The 19988-nt window shown below is 40.7% G+C and overlaps 2 protein-coding genes across 12 annotated transcripts in view; one reads left to right on the top strand and one right to left on the bottom strand.

The window, feature by feature from the left end:
• LOC134350565 (serine/threonine-protein kinase VRK1-like) overlaps positions 1 to 10709 on the top strand; it is a 102161-nt gene extending 91452 nt beyond the window's left edge. For all 6 annotated transcript variants that reach the window (XM_063055934.1, XM_063055932.1, XM_063055930.1 and 3 more), the window contains one exon: positions 10369 to 10709. In XM_063055934.1, the coding sequence (XP_062912004.1) occupies positions 10369 to 10707 (339 nt within the window). In that variant the 3' untranslated portion in view covers positions 10708 to 10709. The remainder of the gene's footprint in view (positions 1 to 10368) is intronic.
• A 20-nt stretch (positions 10710 to 10729) lies between these two features.
• Positions 10730 to 19988, bottom strand: part of fancl (FA complementation group L) — a 63942-nt gene continuing 54683 nt past the window's right edge. For 4 of the 6 annotated variants that reach the window (XM_063055938.1, XM_063055939.1, XM_063055940.1 and 1 more), the window contains 6 exons: positions 13566 to 13716; positions 12850 to 12933; positions 12721 to 12766; positions 12546 to 12627; positions 11151 to 11267; positions 10788 to 11068 (listed from right to left, as the gene is read on the bottom strand). In XM_063055938.1, coding sequence (XP_062912008.1) covers positions 10949 to 11068; positions 11151 to 11267; positions 12546 to 12627; positions 12721 to 12766; positions 12850 to 12933; positions 13566 to 13716 — 600 coding nt within the window. In that variant the 3' untranslated portion in view covers positions 10788 to 10948. Of the gene's footprint in view, positions 11069 to 11150; positions 11268 to 12545; positions 12628 to 12720; positions 12767 to 12849; positions 12934 to 13565; positions 13717 to 19988 lie in introns of all 6 variants that reach the window. The other 2 variants (XM_063055941.1, XM_063055937.1) reach the window with 2 other exon arrangements.

Genomic DNA, 19988 nt, shown 5'->3' on the forward strand with positions numbered 1-19988 from the left:
TTGAATACTCACCATTAAAACTACTCTGTATCATAGAAACATATTCATGAAGAGCTATATTCACAACTCCTTCCACTTAACATCGTGCCCACCAATAGCTGTACTACTTCCAAAGTTATAAGACCATAAAACATAAGAGCAAAACAAGGCCATTTGGCCCATCGTGTCTGCTCCACCATTCCATCATGGCTGATTTATTATCCCTCTCAACCCCATTCTCTTGTCTTCTCTCCTTAACATTTGATGCCTTAACTAAACAGGAACCTATCAACTTCCACTTTAAATATACTCAAGGACTTAGCCTCCACAGCTGTCCGTGGCCAAGAATTCCACAGATTCATCACCTTTGGCTAAAGAAATTCCTCCTCATCTCTGCTCTAAATGGATGTCCCTCTATTCTGAGGTTGTGTCCTCTGCTCCTAGACTCAACCACTATAGGAAGCATCCTCTCAACATCCATCCTATGTAGGCCTTTGAATATTCAATAGATTCCAGTGAGATTCTCCCTCATTCTTCTAAACTGTAGCGAGTACAGGCCCAAAGCCATCAAACATTCCTCATATGGTAACCCTCTCATTCCTGGAAATATTTTTGTGAACTACCTCGGGACCTTCTCCAATACCAGCACATCTTTCCTTATTTAAGGGGCCAAAACTGCTCACAGTACTCCAAATGCAGTCTGACCAAAGCCTTATAAAGGCTCAGTATTACACTCTTGCTCTTGTATAATTCATAGTACACTACAGCACAGAAATAAACCCTTCGGGCACCTCATCCATACCAAGCCATTAATCTGCCTAGTTCCATCGACCTGCACCTACACCATAGCCCTCCATATCCCTCCCATCCATATAACTGTCTAAATTTACCTTAAATACTGAAATTGACCTCACATCCACCACTTGCACTGCCAGCTTGTTCCATGCTCTCTGAGTGAAGAAGTTCCCCCTGGGATTCCCTTAAATGTTTGATCTTTCACTCTTAACCCATGACCTTTAATTTTAGTCTCACCTCAATAGAAAAAGCCTGCTTGCATTTACCCCATCTACACCCCTCATAACTTTGTATACCTCTATCAAATCTTCCCTTAATCTTGTTTGAATATAGGACATAGAATAGTACAGCATAGCACAGGCCCTTCGGCCCACAATGTTGTGCCGACCCTCAAACCCTGCCTCCCATATAAGCCTCCACCTTAAATTCCTCCATATACCTGTCTAGTAGTCTCTTAAACTTCACGAGTGTATCTGCCTCCACCACTGACTCAGGCAGTGCATTCCACGCACCAACCACTCTCTGAGTAAAAAACCTTCCTCTAATATCCCCCTTGAACATCCCACCCCTTACCTTAAAGCCATGTCCTCTTGTATTGAGCAGTGGTGCCCTGGAGAAGAGGTGCTGGCTATCCACTCTATCTATTCATCTTAATATCTTGTATACCTCTATCATGTCTCCTCTCATCCTCCTTCTCTCCAAAGAGTAAAGCCCTAAGTCCCTTAATCTCTGATCATAATGCATACTCTCTAAACCAGGCAGCATCCTGGTAAATCCCCTTTGTACCCTTTCCAATGTTTCCACATCCTTCCTATAGTGAGGTGACCAGAACTGGACACAGTACTCCAAGTGTGGCCTAACCAGAGTTTTATAGAGCTGCATCATTACATCACGACTCTTAAACTCTATCCCTCGACTTATGAAAGCTAACACCCCATAAGCTTTCTTAACTACCGTATCCACCTGTAAGGCAGCTTCCAGGGATCTGCGGACATGTACCCCGAGATCCCTTTGCTCCTCCACACTACCAAGTATCCTGCCATTTACTTTGTACTCTGCCTTGGAGTTTGTCCTTCCAAAGTGTACCACCTCACACTTCTCCGGGTTGAACTCCATCTGCCAATTCTCAGCCCATTTCTGCATCCTATCAATGTCTCTCTGCAATCTTTGACAATCCTCTACACTATCTACAACACCACCAACCTTTGTGTGGTCTGCAAACTTGCCAACCCACCCTTCTACCCCTACATCCAGGTCGTTAATAAAAATCACGAAAAGTAGAGGTCCCAGAACCGATCCTTGTGGGACACCACTAGTCACAATCCTCCAATCTGAATGTACTCCCTCCACCGCCACCCTCTGCCTTCTGCAGGCAAGCCAATTCTGAATCCACCTGGCCAAACTTCTATGGATCCCATGCCTTCTAACTTTCTGAATAAGCCTACCGTGTGGAACCTTGTCAAATGCCTTACTAAAATCCATATAGATGGCATCCACTGCACTACCCTCATCTATATGCCTGGTCACCTCCTCAAAGAACTCTTATCAGGCTGTTAGACACAATCTGCCCTTCACAAAGCCATGCTGACTGTACCTGATCAGACCATGATTCTCTAAATGCCTATAAATCCTATCTCTAAGAATCTTTTCCAACAGCTTTCCCACCATAGACGTAAGGCTCACTGGTCTATAATTACCCGGACTATCCCTACTACCTTTTTTGAACAAGGGGACAAGGGGGTTCTAGGGAATATATTCCTAACCTATTCAACCTTTCCCAATAACTCAGTTCCTCAAGACCCAGCAACTCTTCTGCACTCTTTCAATCTTATTTGCATCTTTCTTGTAGGTAAGTGACCAAAACTAGACACAGTACTTCAAATTAGGCCTCACCAATGTCTTGTACTGTACAATTTCAACATAGCATCTCAACTTCTGATTTATGAAGGCCAATGTGCCAAAAGCTTTCTTTATGACCCCATCTACCTGTGATGCCACTTTCAAGGAATTATGGATCTGTATTCCCAGATCCCTCTTTTCTACTGCAGTCCACAATGCCCAACCGCTCACTGGGTAAGACCTACCCTGCTGTGCCCCCCCAAAGCAACACCTCAGAATCAGGTTTAACATCACTGGCATATGTCATGAGATTTTTAACTTTACAGCAGAAGTACAGTGAAATACATGATAAAGGTAGAGGAGGAAAAACTGAGTTACAGTATGTATATGTCTATTAAAGAGCTAAGTTACAATAAGTAATGCAAAAAAACCAGAAATAATAAAATAGAGAGACAGTAGTAGTCTTCGGCTCAATGTCCGAGGGGAAGAAGCTGTTCCTGAATCGCTGAGTGAGTGTGCCTTCAGATTTCACAGTTCGTACTTGTCTGCATTAAATTCTATCTGCTATTTTCAGCCCATTTTTCCAGCTGGTGCAGATCCCTCTGCAAGTCTTCCTTGCTGTCCACTACACCCCCAGGCTTGGAGTCATCCACAGATTTGTTGATCCAGTTTACATTATCATCCAGATTGTTGAGATAGATGTCAAGCATGAATGGACCCAGCAGCCCTAGTCACAGGCCTCCAGTCAGAGAGGCAACCATTTATAACTACTCTCTGGCTTCTCCCACAAAGCCAATGTCTAATCCAGTTTATTACTTCAACTTGAATGCCAAACTCCCGAAAATTCTTAACCATCCTGTCATGCGTGACCTTGTCAAATTCCTTACTAAAGTCTGTGTGGATACCACTTACTGCCTTGTCTTCAACTTCCCTGGTAACTTCCTCAAAAAACTCTGTAAGATTCATTAGGCAAGACCTACCACGCACAAAGCCATCCTGACTATCCCTAATCAATCCCTGTCTATCCAAATACTTAAATATCCAGTCCCTTAGAATACCTTCCATTAACTGTCCCAATATTGATGTCAGGCTCACCAGCCTATAATTTCCTGGCTTGTTCTTAGACTATTTCTTAAACAATAGAACAACATTAGCTATCCTCCAGTCCTCCTGCACCTCACTCATGGATAAGAATGTTTTAAGTATCTCTCTTAGGGCCACTAACCTCCCACAGGAGCACGTTGTCAGGCTCCAGGGAATTATCTACCCTAATTGCCAACTGTCCCTACTCACTTCTTTTGAGCTCGCTCTCCTCCTCTATGCAACCAGGTGTCTCCTCTGTGTGACTGTGACATGCAAAATGTGCCAACTGGCCCCACTGGTTTCTTTTGAACTCTCTTCCTTTACGCAATCTGATGACTCCTCACTACTGCCATCAGGGAGAAAGTATAGGAGCCTCAGGACTCACACTACCAGGTTCAGAAACAATTACTAACTCTCAACCCTTAGGCTCGTGAACCAAAGGGGCTAACTTCACTGAACTTCACTCGCCTCATGATTGAAATGCTCCTACAATCTATGGGCTCACTTTCAAGGACTCTTCATCTCACGTTCTTGATATTTATTGCTTGTTTATTTTTTATTCATTTTATTTTTATATTTGTACTTCTTTTTGTCTTTTGCACACTACTTGAACACCAAAATTTTTGCAGTCTTCCATTGATTGTATTATTTTATCACGGATATACTGAGTATGCCAGCAAGAAAACAAATCTATGGTGACATGATGGTATTAAACAGGAAATTAGAAATGTGTGCAATAAAGGAACAGCAGTTATAATGGGTGACTTCAATCTACATGTAGACTGGGTGAACCAAATTGGTAAAGGTGCTGAGGAAGAGGATTTCTTGGAATGTATGCGGGATGGTTTTTTGAACCACCATGTCGAGGAACCAACTAGAGAGCAGGCTATTCTGCACTGGGTTTTGAGCAATGAGGAAGGGTTAATTAGCGATCTTGTCGTGAGAGGCCCCTTGGGTAAGAGTGACCATAATATGGTGGAATTCTTCATTAAGATGGAGAGTGACATAGTTAATTCAGAAACAAAGGTTCTGAACTTAAAGAGGGGTAACTTTGAAGGTATGAGACGTGAATTAGCTAAGATAGACTGGCAAATGACACTTAAAGGATTGACAGTGGATATGCAATGGCAAGCATTTAAAGGTTGCATGGATGAACTACAACAATTGTTCATCCCAGTTTGGCAAAAGAATAAATCAAGGAAGGTAGTGCACCCGTGGCTGACAAGAGAAATTAGGGATAGTATCAATTCCAAAGAAGAAACATACAAATTAGCCAGAGAAAGTGGCTCACCTGAGGACTGGGAGAAATTCAGAGTTCAGCAGAGGAGGACAAAGGGCTTAATTAGGAAGGGGAAAAAAGATTATGAGAGAAAACTGGCGGAGAACATAAAAACGGACTGTAAAAGCTTTTATAGATATGTAAAAAGGAAAAGACTGGTAAAGACAAATGTAGGTCCCCTGCAGACAGAAACAGGTGAATTGATTATGGGGAGCAAGGACATGGCAGACCAATTGAATAATTACTTTGGTTCTGTCTTCACTAAGGAGGACATAAATAATCTTCCAGAAATAGTAAGGGACAGAGGGTCCAGTGAAATGGAGGAACTGAGTGAAATACATGTTAGTAGGGAAGTGGTGTTAGGTAAATTGAAGGGATTGAAGGCAGATAAATCCCCAGGGCCAGATGGTCTGCATCCTAGAGTGCTTAAGGAAGTAGCCCAAGAAATAGTGGATGCATTAGTGATAATTTTTCAAAACTCGTTCGATTCTGGACTAGTTCCTGAAGATTGAAGGGTGGCTAATGTAACCCCACTTTTTAAAAAAGGAGGGAGAGAGAAACCGGGGAATTATAGACCGGTTAGCCTAACGTCGGTGGTGGGGAAACTGCTGGAGTCAGTTATCAAGGATGTGATAACAGCACATTTGGAAAGCGGTGAAATGATCGGACAAAGTCAGCATGGATTTGTGAAAGGAAAATCATGTCTGACGAATCTCATAGAATTTTTTGAGGATGTAACTAGTAGAGTGGATAGGGGAGAACCAGTGGATGTGGTATATTTGGATTTTCAAAAGGCTTTTGACAAGGTCCCACACAGGAGATTAGTGTGCAAACTTAAAGCACACGGTATTGGGGGTAAGGTATTGGTGTGGGTGGAGAATTGGTTAGCAGACAGGAAGCAAAGAGTGGGAATAAACGGGACCTTTTCAGAATGGCAGGCGGTGACTAGTGGGGTACCGCAAGGCTCAGTGCTGGGACCCCAGTTGTTTACAATATATATTAATGACTTGGATGAGGGAATTAAATGAAGCATCTCCAAGTTTGCGGATGACACGAAGCTGGGTGGCAGTGTTAGTAGTGAGAAGGATGCTAAGAGGATGCAGGGTGACTTGGATAGGTTGGGTGAGTGGGCAAACTCATGGCAGATGCAATTTAATGTGGATAAATGTGAAGTTATCCACTTTGGTGGCAAAAATAGGAAAACAGATTATTATCTGAATGGTGGCCGATTAGGAAACGGGGAGGTGCAACAAGACCTGGGTGTCATTATACACCAGTCATTGAAAGTGGGCATGCGGGTACAGCAGGCGGTGAAAAGGGTGAATGGTATGCTGGCATTTATAGCGAGAGGATTCGAGTACAGGAGCAGGGAGGTACTACTGCAGTTGTACAAGGCCTTGGTGAGACTACACCTGGAGTATTGTGTGCAGTTTTGGTCCCCTAATCTGAGGTAAGACATCTTTGCCATAGAGGGAGTACAAAGAAGGTTCACCAGATTGATTCCTGGAATGGCAGGACTTTCATATGAAGAAAGACTGGATGAACTGGGCTTGTACTCGTTGGAATTTAGAAGATTGAGGGGGGATCTGATTGAAACGTATAAGATCCTAAAGGGATTGGACAGGCTAGATGCAGGAAGATTGTTCCCGATGTTGGGGAAGTCCAGAACGAGGGGTCACAGTTTGAGGATAGAGGGAAGCCTTTTAGGACCGAGATTAGGAAAAACTTCTTCACACAGAGAGTGGTGAATCTGTGGAATTCTCTGCCACAGGAAACTGTTGAGGCCAGTTCATTGGCTATGTTTAAGAGGGAGTTTGATATGGCCCTTGTGGCTTCAGGGGTCAGGGGGTATGGAGGGAAGGCTGGGGCGGGGTTCTGAGTTGGATGATCAGCCATGATCATAATAAATGGCGGTGCAGGCTCGAAGGGCCGAATGGCCTACTCCTGCACCTATTTTCTATGTTTCTATGTATGTACTATGATAAATTTACTCGGAACTTTGAAACTTGCATCACGGCTTACAAGCAACATTTCTAGGCCTCTAAGTCGTGAATTTTTATTCCTTCTGAGCTTTGAACCTGGGAGGTAACATACCATCCAAGACTCTCTTTCACTTCCAAGGAATATCCTGTCTGTTCTGCTAACTGTTGAATTCCCTTTCACTGCCACGTTCCTCTTCTTCCCGCTTTATTTCTTTTTGAGCCACAGAGCCAGAATCAGTGTCAGGTACCTAGTTATCGCGGCTTTCGCCTGGTAGGTCATTGCCCCCAGGCCAGAAGAGTTGACTGTTAATTCCCCTCCATTGATGTTGTCTGACCTGCTGAGTTCTTTCAGAATTTTGTGTGTATTGCTGTGGATTTCCAGCATCTACTGAAAACAAAGCAGAATTATTCAGAGGACTGGCCACAGGGCTTCTCTGCCTATTCCTTCCCCCCACCCCCAAGATTCGCCCGGCTACCTGCCTCCTCTATTTAGGAGTGACTACCTCCCCATACATCCTTTCCGCAAATCAATACTTCATTCTCCTGAATGATCAGTAGGTCATCCAGCTCTAGCTCCCTCACGCGGTCTGCAAAGAGCTGTAGCCAGGTGCACGTCTTGCTGGTGTAGTCATTAGGGAAACTGGAGGTCACTAACTTCCTTCATCTTGTCAGAGGCACAGACCATGGCCCTTGGTTCCATTCTCACTGCTCTACCCGTATGAAAATAAAGACAAAGACTCAGTTCCCCACTCTGACCCTGTCCAACTGCAGCTGCTCCCACATGGTGCTCTGCTTAAGCCTAATTCTTTTTATTATTGCACATATCTACATTGAAACCCATTTGCCTTAACTATTTCCTTAACTGATCAAGATACCCTTGTAATCGGCGGTAACCTCCTTCACGATCAGCAACGCTTCCTAATTCTGTGTCTGATTTGTGAGGGATTTCTGATGTTCCAGTTCCGGGAGCATTTAATTGAAAGTTAGTATGCTCTGCTGTGGGATAGTTCATGTTATTGTTTGACCTTGTTTATAATATCAATTTATATGCCTGTGAAGTGATTGGAGGAGGATATGGAATAGAGCCCTTTGGTGCAACTCACCCATGCTGACTGAGATGCCCATATAAGCTACTCCCATTTGCCCATATTTGTGCCATGTCCCTCTCCAAGTGATACTTAACTGCTGTTATTGAACCTGCCTCTACAACTTCCTCTGGAAGCTGTTTCCATATGTGCACTACCTCTGCATGAAGTTGTTCCTCAGATCCCTTTGTAAATCTGCCCCCTCACCTTAAATCTATGCAGTCTAGTTTTTGATTCTCTTTCCTATCTATGGCCCCTCATTGATTTTATTGCGCCTCTACAAGGTCACCCCTCAATCTCCTGCAATCCAATGGATAAAGTCATAGCTTACCTAATCTCTTCCTTGAGTTCTAGCAACGTTCTTCATAATCTTCTTTGCACAATTATGATTAACATTATCTTGAGCTTATTTTATCATTATTTATATTTGTGACATTTTTCATGATTTATGGACATCACAAAGTAATTTACAGTCAAGGAACAGCTGTAATTGTTGTTGAAATACGGGTCTCAGTCCCTGCATTGGCTCTTCAGAAAGCACTGATGCACTTGTGGCATTCAGCACAATCTTGGTTTAACTCTGCAGGACTTCCAGTGTTGGACTTTAGTAAGAACAGAAATTTTGTGTCTTTGGGTGGGGGTGTAAATCCAAATCCTTGTGATGCCACTACATCTTCAGGAGAGCTTTATTAGGTGAACAACCTCTGGGCTGTTTGATAACTCAAAACTGCTGATAATGTTGCCAGATATAATGGACAGCTGTTGAAAGTAATGTTGAAACCAAAGGTAAATCATTAGATCAAGGTCAAATTTTGCTGTTAAGTATTGTTCAGCTTTATCATCCAACAAATAAAGTGTGTGTCCCAAATTGCAAATGATACTGGTTGATGGTATATTTTATTCCTAAGTGCTAGTCCTTATTCTCAGTTCTACTGACATTGAAATCAACCCAGTAAAGAAGATAGCAGAAGAATCAGTAGAATTCATTTAATTTGACTTGGGCTTCACTGTAATGTGCTGCAAAGCATTTTTAAACTCTATGATGTGCTAAAGGTTATTGTTATTTGCTTTTTTGGTGTAACATTGGTATTGGTTTATTATTGTCATGTGCTGAGATACAATGAAAAGCTTTTGTTTGTGAGACATCCATATAGTGTATTTCTATACATAAGCTCATTGAGGTATGCAGAATTATGTTTTACAGTTAGAGGTGGTTCAGGTAGACAATGCAAGGGCTATGATGAGGGAGATGAGGAGGATCAAGAATTCGTCTATTATGTTAGGAGGCCCATTCAAGACTCTGATAGGATAGAGGCTGACCTCGAGTCTGGTGATACATGCTCTCAAACTTCTATATCTCTTCAATCGAAGGGGGGGGGAAGGGTGCGAAAGGGGTGATGTTGGAGGATTCCTTGATGATGTTTGCTGTTTTCCCAAGGCAGTGGAAACGGTAGACAGGCGATAGAAGGAAGACTGGTTTCTGTTATGTTAATAACTCTCTTGCAACTTTCCATTTTCTTGTGATCTTGGGCGGAACAGTTCCCATACCAATCCTTGAGCATTGGGGAAATCCTTGGCCTTTTGAGGTGCTGGTTTGATTTATTAGTTGTAGTGGTAGAAATGGCTTATCTAGGAGAAACTCCTGATGATATTTTCCCCCTAGAACATGAAGCTCTCAGCCATCCCTACTTCCTTATCATTGATACAGATAAAGGGTGTGTCCTCCATCCAGCTTCCTGGAGTCAATGATGAGCTTTGTTTTGGTGACTTTTACAGTAAGGTGGTCGTCTTGGCACCATGCCTTTAGATTCCCTACCTCCATTTTATTTTCTGGTATTTAGCCCACTATATTAGTGTGAGCTGAAAATTTCAAAATGTTTGCTAATTAAGACGTCATTAAAGTATAAAAGTTTGTTGTGGGTGCTAAAAGATTTTTTAAGATTATGAAGACACGCAGTCCTCTTTTATTGTCATTTAATAATGCATGCATTAAGAAATGATATAATTGGATTGGATGTAACATTTATTACAGTGGTTATGAAAGCTGGACTTGCACATATAACTGCATTTGCAGGAACTCATTATTAAATTCTATAGACAGATGCATGTACAGGTCTTTTGATCCTGTGAACTACAAAACCTTCAGTAATTATTCTTTATCAGTCAAGTTTTGATACCATTTATTACAATACTGTAGAGGTTCAGTTAACAATGACAGGTTTTTTTGTCTGTTTTTCAACTTCAAGACATTTATAGAAGCAGCACTAGTTTGTTTAATGGGATGGCCTGTAATGAACATGTTGTAATTAAATATTTCCTCTTATAGGTACGTGTATTGAGACCAAGACCAACAAGACAAAATGTACTTCAAGAAAATCGAATGAAAGGAAAGAGTAACATTTTCCGTGACAATGAATGCTCAGAAATGTTGAAGTTTAAAGAAAAGATGACAGAGGTTGCAATGCCTACTTCAAACCTGGTAGAGGTAACTGCATATTCAGAAGAATACAAGACCAGGAAGCAGAAATCAGTGGTTCAGATGATTAGTCCTATTGAAGCCGAACCAGTGCCTCAGAATCAAAGAATAAAATCAGACATTTTGCACTATGGTGCTGCAGTTGTAGTTTTGTCAACATTAATTATCTTCCTGCTTTTGGTATATTGACCCTCGCAGTTTTTCAGTGCAAGTGATCTCTTTTAAAAGGACTGTGAATTTTTGAGGAATGAAAACACATGAAAACATTTGGGTGATAGAAATGTCTTTAATGCAGTTGTCATGAACTATTAATGTTGCAAAAGTGAGAGAATCCTTGAAAGGAATGCTTTCTGGTTTGTTCACCTTTTGATGATCATCTTCGCTGTGATCGGCTGTAAAGAGAAGATCATGTATTAGTAGTACCTCCACCTCACTCACTCGTGCAGCTTCCATATCCCATTCCCCTGCCTTGTCTTACCTTACCACAGTATGGGCATTCTCCAAAGATGATATTAAAACTTTGTCTTGAAGAAGGTAGACCTCTTAACCACTGCAATTTAAACATTTTTACTTGAATTCTTCAGTTCTCAAGTCAAAGGCAGTTTTAAAATTCTGATTTCAATTATACCCACTTCATAAAGGCACTCTTGATGGAACGGCTGCCCACACCGCGGATCATCACATACTTGATCTGGAATGGATGAGGCAAGGCGGTAGGCATAACAAATCCCACACTCCATGCCTAAACTCTGTCAAATAAATAGATGTGGTCTTGTTGAGAATTCATCATCACTGTTCTAACTGTAAGCACCCTGGAAAACCACTCTGTATAAAGTCCAAAATTTGGATTGCTTAACACCATATGAAGTCATTAATCTGCCATAATTTGAAAAGTAATTTTTCAGTGAGTAAAGATGAGCGATTATCTTAAAACTGTTGTAACATACTGATTAGTTCATCTTCTCATTGTATCTTCACCATGTGTATGCTTTAATCATTTTTTAATGCAATAATTAAACATTTAAATACAACTTCCACTTGCAGTTTGCCTGAAGCAATTCTTAACTGTAATTATTAGTTCAACCTCTAGTGATATCTCTTTATCCAGATACATCAGATCAAGGGGTCAGACTGCTCAGTGGAAAATCCTTACCCTCACACTTTTGGAGGATCAGCAGTGAAAGTCTGGTTGAAAACTGTCAAGGCTACATTTTCTATACTACAACCACCATCCCAAGTTCAAACCGAGTCAGGAACTATATTGTTCTGTGGGGTCTCACTAAAGAAGAGGCCTTCTGGCAGGGCTTTTAAAATTTCCATGTCGCCTGTACAAGTAATGACAGGTGAAAAAGCCAGCTGCAAAAGGCACATGGTGCAACTTCATAAGCAGGCAAGTGCCCAGCAACTATAAATTGGTTAGTCTGTCGAGTTAAATATAATTCATCATAGCAACAGTTGCCTGATGGATTGACATAGCTGAAAATACCTCTGCAAATACAGAGAAATTAGAGGCAGTCATGAAGTGAAGTCTATTTGACTACTGATTTGTACTGTTAGACATTTTCAGGTAAGTAAATTAAACTCAAAACATACAAAATCTGCTCAATCTACTTATATATTTCCTATGCCAGAACCTCAGCAATTGTCTACAATTCTGATGGCATCCTTCTATAATAGGGAAATTGTAAATGTATTTCTCACCCTAAGAATTTTAAGAACAAAGTGGAGATCAACTACAAAAAGAACGATCCCTAAGCGAGGAACAGCTTTCCAATGGTGAGAATCTTAGCCTTATCTTGCTGCGTATCCAAAAAGGATTGATCATTTGATTTTTGTGTAAAATCTCCAAGCAACAGCAGCTGTAGGAACGCTAAATGCTGTATTTCAAAGGTGTCTGCATTTGAGGAGGTCGTAACTTTCATTTCAGAATGGCAGAACCATGTGCATAGATTACAAATTTTCAGTAAGGTAAACTGAATTAATGCATAATCAGTTTGTTCATTTATCAGAAAATGGTTGCAACTTACAAACTTCTCATGGGTGGTAGGCGATGGAAAATCAATCTCCAATATACCTTTGAGATTTTGCAACACTGTAGACTCTGGAGACCTGGGGGGGGGCAGGGGGAGAACCCCACATTCATTAGCAGTGTGAAAATTCCAGCCAGAACTGAAAACTGTACAGCATTTGCAAACTACTTACCACAGATGCATGTTAGTATTCAGCTTTTTCTTCAGTGGAGTTACCACTAGGGGTAAATATGTATCATTACGAATACACTTTATCAGCAGTGAACACAAAATTTAAAACTAATTTTTCAGGCACACTTACCATGGTCAGCACCAAGGAAACAGCATTCTGGCAACATTTTAGGGTGTCTAGGGTCCACCTCTACATTTATTGAAGCATTGTTACCTGTGACAACCGACAAGAAAAGCATTTCACACTGCACAATTCTCAGCTCCAACAGATTAAGAGCTCTTCAACATAATTGCTTGGTGTGTAACATAAAAGTGTAAATGTTTCTTTGGGAGATTTTCCATCCTTCACCATGCTTTTGGTGACCTCTTGTGTGTCTTCCTGGCTCACTGTCAAGGTTACAAGTTAATAGATTTCTTTAAAAAAAAGTTGTAAATAAAAGTTTTCCCACACCCCATCCAATTTACAGAAACCAATTCACCTCATTTTTCTCAACTGATTTTCCTGTTATTTGAAATTTGACAGATCATTTATTCAGTGAATGGAACACAAAAGAACTGCTGAAAGACGAGGGTGGTGGAGTGTTGCCAATTCTTAACACTTCATGTTGGGTATTCTACTTATGGTCTTCATCGGACAGCAATTAAACAAAGCCAGAAATAAAAGCCATAAAAATTACTACCATCCTTCTCTTGATTTTCCTGCCATTTCTGAGAAATCAAAACTATTTTGTGAGAAGTGCAAAAACCTGTCACAAAGTTTATTTGAGTGATTTCTTTATCAGTATGAGCCAACCATTTTTATATCATAGGAGCATTCCACTGTAACTATTAATGAAAGATTTGTACTTATGGCAATTCTCCTTGTTGTTGCTGTGCGTGTTGGATTTTCAGGTTCAAGTACCCAGGTTTTCTCATCTATTTCATCCATAACATCCCAGAACTCTTGTAATGAATCCAGTGCTGCGAGAAACTGACTGTGAAGATTTTTTAAAGAGCTCTGGAAAAAATTATGGAAAAGGGAAACATTTCTTTAATCAACTAATGCAGAAAGAATTTGTCTATGTATTTGCAAAATGTGTTTCATAAAGTTCCACACTTTTCACTTGTTAGAAGTTTGAGTCCTCAGCAGAGTAACGCTGTGGTTACAAACTTGACTCAGGGAGAAAGCAGCTTAGACATATTAGAATAAAGGGCAAAGATAACAAGTGTAAAGAACACACAAAAAAATGCTGGTGAACGCAGCAGGCCAGGCAGCATCTATAGGAAGAGGTACAGTCGACGTTTCGGGCCGAGACCCTTCGTCAGGGTTTGTGGGTCCTGACGAAGGGTCTCGGCCTGAAACGTCGACTGTACCTCTTCCTAGAGATGCTGCCTGGCCTGCTGCGTTCACCAGCATTTTTTATGTGTGTTGCTTGAATTTCCAGCATCTGCAAATTTCCTCCTGTTTGCAAGTGTAAGGAACCTTAGTTTTCAAGATATTGAGGCACTGGTTAAGAGAAAAAAGGTGCATAGCAGGTATAGGCAAGTAGGAACAAATGAGTTGCTTATGTTATGGAGTACAAGAAATGCATGAGAACACTTGAGAAAGAAATCAGGAAGACTAAAAGAAGGTATGAAGTTGCTCTAGCAGATAAAGTGAAGGGAAATCCTAAGGGATTCTACAGCTAAGAACAAAAGGATTGCAAGGGACAAACTTGGTCCTCTGGAAGACCAGAATGGTAATCTATATGTCGAGCCAAAACAGATGGGGAGATCTAAAATGAATTATTTGTATCTGTATGTTCGTGGGAGATGGATACAGAGTCTGTAGCAGTGAGGCAAAGCGGGATCAACTTCATGGACCTCGAGGGTGAGATGTTTGCTACCCCGAGGCAAATCCGGGTGTATAAATCCCTAGGCTGCAATGAGATGCCCCCCCCCCCCCAGCGTGTTCAGGCCAGAGACATCGCATTTTATCCCTGGGATCATTCCAGTGAACCTGCTCTGGACCCCTCCAATGCCAGCACATCCTTTCTTAAATAAGGGGCCCAAACATGCTCATAACCAATTTCCCTCAGGATCAATAAAGTATGACTATGACTAAAACTCCGTGTGGACTGACCAATGCTTATAAAGCCTCAGCATTATATTCTAGTGCTCTTGAAATTAATGCTCACATTGCATTTGCCGTCCTTACCACCGACGCAGCCTGCAAGTTAACCTTTAGAGAACCCTACACGAGGACTCCCAAGTCCATTTGCAACTCAGAATTCTGAACTTTCTCCCCATTTAGAAAATAGTATATACCTTCTACCAAAGTGCATGACCGTACACTACATCTGCTACTTCTTTGCCAATTCTCCTTATCTATACAAATCCTTCTGCAAACTCTCTGCTTCCTCAACAGCACCTGTCCCTCGGCCATCTTTGTGTTGTCTGCCAAGCTGATCACAAAGCCATCAATTCAGTCATCTAAATCACTGACATTTAATGTTAAAAGGAGCAGTCCCAATAGGCCCCTTTATTCCCACTCTTCGTCTCCTTCCAGTCAGTCAATCTTGTATCCATGCTCGTATCTTTCTTGTGATACCATGGTCTCTTACCTTGTTTTGCAGCCTCATGTGCAACACTTCAAAGGCCTTCTGAAAATTTAAGCAAATAACCACTGACTTTCCTTTGTCTATTCTGCCTGTTATTTCTTCATAGAATTGCAACAGATTTGTCAGGTAAGATTTCCCCTAAAGGAAACCATGCTGACGTCGGTCTATTTTATCATTTGCCTCGAAACCTCATCGTTAATAATGCACTGCAACATTTTCTTAACTACTGAAGTCAGGCTAACTACCCTATAATTTCCTGTCTTTTACCTCCTCTCCCCTCCGCCCCACTTCTTAAGGAGTGAAGTGTCATTTGCAAATTTCCAGTACTCTGGAACCCACTCTAGAATCTAATGATTGCTGAAAGTTCACTGCTAAGGCTTCCACAATCTCTTCAGAACCCAGAGATGTACTCTAGCTGGTCCGGGTGACTTCTCTACCTTCAGAGTTTTCGCCTTCCCAAGCACTTTCTCCTTAGTAAAGGTAACTACATTCATTTCTGCCCACTAACATGCGAATTTCAGGCATACTGCTGATGCCTTCCACAGTGAAAACTGACACAAAATACTTAAGTTCATCTGCCATTTTTGTTCCCCTGTCATTTTCCAGAAAACTATGAGAGGCATAAATAGAGTAGATGGTCTGAACATTTTTCTCAGGGATAAGATGTCTAAAAAAAAATGTGAGTGAATAATTTCAAAAGAGATGTGGGAGGCAAGTTGTTTTTATTTTAAAACAGAGCAGAGGGTGCCGGGCAGGTTATAGAGGCATTTACAAGGCTTTTGGGCACATTAGTATAATGAGAATGGAGGGATGTGGACATTGTGTAGATAGAAGGGATTAGTTTAGTTAGGCATTTAATTAGTTCAGCACAACATTGTGAGCCAAAGGACCTGTTCTTGCCCTTCTACATTCTACATGCAGGATGGAAATAGTGAAGTTAGTTGAAAAGATAGCATCTGAGATGGTCCAGCTCTCCCTATGCAACACAGCGAGGTGCCAGCCCAAATTACATAACCAAAACACTGAACGGAGCACCAGCACACAGATATTTTAAAGTCAAGATATCACTGGTACTACAGCAGAGCCAGGCCTACACCTCAACCATCCTGACAGGTGTGCTGAGGTTTTGTAAGTTCCCTGAACCTGGCAAATCCAAGTCAGACACTTGTATCCCCAGCCATTTAGATTCCCAACTTCATCATAATTTTGCAGTGTAGAATTATTAGATGCTCAAACCTACTGCTTTTCCTTCATGCAATAGATGCATTTTGTGTCGTCGGAAGATATTGACAATGGGAAAAAGTGCTCCAGACCCCACCATCAATATTCCAAATTTTAAAAATGACTTTAAAAATACATAAATGCATTATTCTAAAATACATAATTAGGATAAACTTCTACTTACTAGATAAACATCATCCCCCCTAGTTTTGAAATATACGATAAATAGGAAAGGACCGCTAAATAATGCAATTCTCTTAACAGAAAAATTTCAAATTGTTTGTCTTTTAGTAGAAAATCAAGTAATTTTTTGTATCCAAAATCTGTTTTAATTTTGTTCTTTCTGCTGAACTTATAATTGACAATTGATAACTGGACCACTATCTCTTGACAGGGTGACAGACTGCAGATTTGTGTTCTCAGCCCATTTGGTTACAGGCTTAGCCTTCTGCCTTTAATGTAAACTACTCTGAAAGGTTTAGTCTGCCTCAGCAATCTCGACTGAATGTTTATTTATGGTTGTATTACAGTAAAATACCTCCATCTGCCGTACAAGTCTAAAGCAAATAATCATCTCTTTCAGCTTGTAGTGCTCAATTGAGCCAAGCAGCACTGATGTGCTTCAATATGCATGATCAATATGAATTTAACACTGTACCAGAAACAAATATGCCAAGATTTTTTATCTGTCCATTTCACTTTAATAAAATAACTTGACCAAATATGTTATCAATGACTTTAGCATTGTTTTGATCAATACTTTAATCTAAAGTGCTGAATTGCTGCTACTGACCAGAAATGTTTTATTTTCACAGACCTCAAGGTTTCCTTCCTCCACTGCCAACAGAAAAATAAACAACTGTATTCTGTGCCATTTACATAATCAAAATTCCATTCTGACCTCACCTCTCAAAAAATTTCAAATACTCATTTTCAATCTTAACTCTCGGGCCTCAAAGCAGCCAGGTGCATGGCAATTCATCAACTAGAGCAGCTCAGTTTCCACTTCAAGTACATCTTGCTGCACTTGTTCATGTTCATTCTAAACTAGTCTTTCCTTTTACACCACAAGACATTTGCAACTGAAAATGGGTGCAATAACTAACACCATCAATACTTCCACAGTTATGTAGCGAATGACAGTTATTTAGAACAAATTTTCCAAAATCACACTGATCAAACATAACACAATCACAAAACCCAAAAATCTAAAGTTTGACGTCACTACTTTGAAGGCACAATCGAGAAAGAAAGCAATTCCATAATTATTGAGATGCAGACAAAGAATAGGAAGTTAACCCCTAGCCTTCAAGTGACTACTTTTGAGAAAGCTATGGTTTGAGGTATTTTTGTTTGTTTAGTTGAAAGCAATAGGTTAACTACCCTGTCAGTAGATAAAAGTTGTCCGGCGAGATAGCAGTTACATATGGGGATAGGCCACTTTGCCCTTGATGCTCATTCCTCACTAGTCATGATGTGCCATCTCGGTTTCCAACCACTGGCTTTATCTGATCATGCTGTGAAACACCTGCACTGGCGATCAGGCTTTGGCTTGATGTGCAAAGACCTGCCATCATCTGCTTGACATTGCACCAATTATAATCATTCATCTGAATGAATATGTCAGAGCAGCAGCAGCGGCCCTCTCATCACAGTAACAGAAAAATACATCAAAACATTATCATCCCAGCAAGACGACAGGGACCATAAGGAAAAATATGCATTTCAATATGGATGCCATGTAAAAATGTCAAACTATAGTTTTAGCAATGGAAAATAAATGTATGCCTTGATTAAAATTATATTCAAATACTACTTTTTTTTTAGGATAATTACGAAACAGAACTGCAAATACAAAATACACATTTTGTAATTACTATTTCACTGCAATTAATTGAACTCTAAGTTAAAGGTATACATGATTGAAATGCAAAAGGAAATGTAAGCAGGCTTTTTCCACTGAGGTTGGATGGGACTGCAACCAGAGGTCATGAGTTAGAGGTGAAAGGTGAAAAGTTTAAGGGAAACGTGAGGGGAATCTTCTTCACACAGAGGGTCGTGAGAGTGGAACAAGTTGCCAGGACAAGTGGTGCATGCGAGCTCGATTTCAACATTTAAGAGAAGTTAGGACAGGTACCAACAGGCTCCGGGACAGCTTCTTCACTTGGCCAACAGACTGATTAATTCACAGTGATACAATTGTATTTCTATGCTATATTGTTGTACATACTATTTATTACAAATTACTATAAATTGCACTTTCAGACGGAGATGTAACCTAGAGGTTTTTACTCCTCATATATGTGAGGGATGTAAGAAATGAAGTCAAGTCAATTTAATTCAATACATGGATGGTAGGGGTATGGAAGGCTATTGTCCCAGTGCAAGTCAATGAGAATAGGCTGTTTAAATGACTAGATGGGCTGAAGGGCCTGTTTCTGTGCTATACTTCTTAATGATTATGTCCAATTATAGTCCAAGGCCAATTAATTCTATTGCATGGTGCATGTTTTTAACTGACACATTATAGAAGCATTAAATTAACTGCAGGCATATTCATGCACACAACTCTATGAAGTTATATCACAGGCACTGATACGTATGATGTACTTATACACAGATTCCTGCTGCTACAGCGAAGCATGCTACACAAATTCCAGCACAGTACACAAGATTTGGTCGTGGACCCACTGCTTAAAAATTCAACTGCTGCTCTCGGCATGTGGAATTGGTTCCTTCACTTTGTGTGCCCAGCTTCACTGTAAAATGTGAAGAAGAAAATAATATTCTAAGAGCTGGATTAGGCCAAAGCAAAAATGGGATTGAGCTGCCCAGAGGCCACATTATTAGATATGGTTTGTGTACCAGCGGTCATCTTATCGGAACTGCAGTGATGGGACAGAACCAGGGCAAAGTATTGACCGGGGGGGGGGGGTGAACTAATTCATGTAAAGCAGCAATTTGTATCACAGTTTCTTGTATCTCCTCACTTTTTGCACGCTAAACATAATTACTATTTTAGTTATTCTGTCTCCATTTCCTATACAAATAATTTCATTCTAGTTTAGTATTACCATGCAGAGAAAAAGGTGTACTGCTTAAGAATGTGTTAGAACATGTGGCTATCGAAACAGTGTATGCTCAGAAGCTCAGGTGTACTCTGTGAAGTTTCACTTACAAGTGATATTCTCTAACTGACAAGCACAGATTCGGCAATTACTTCATGACACATACACATTCTGCCTGAAAACATGATCTCCAAATACATCATTTTAATTTATTGACTCACTTTTATTGTGCCTTGACAACTACTCCAATGAAGTTGAGGAAACAGCACCCCAATATTTGATTACAGCATATCATTGTTTTCCTGTCTTAACATGAAGCTCAATGATGTTGGCTCATAATATCTATAAAGGGTCACGGTACAAAATCTCAACTGTTTATTTCTCTCCATAGATGCTGTTTA

This window comes from Mobula hypostoma, chromosome 8 (assembly GCF_963921235.1).
Source record: "Mobula hypostoma chromosome 8, sMobHyp1.1, whole genome shotgun sequence".
Classification (NCBI taxonomy): Eukaryota; Metazoa; Chordata; class Chondrichthyes; order Myliobatiformes; family Myliobatidae; genus Mobula; species Mobula hypostoma.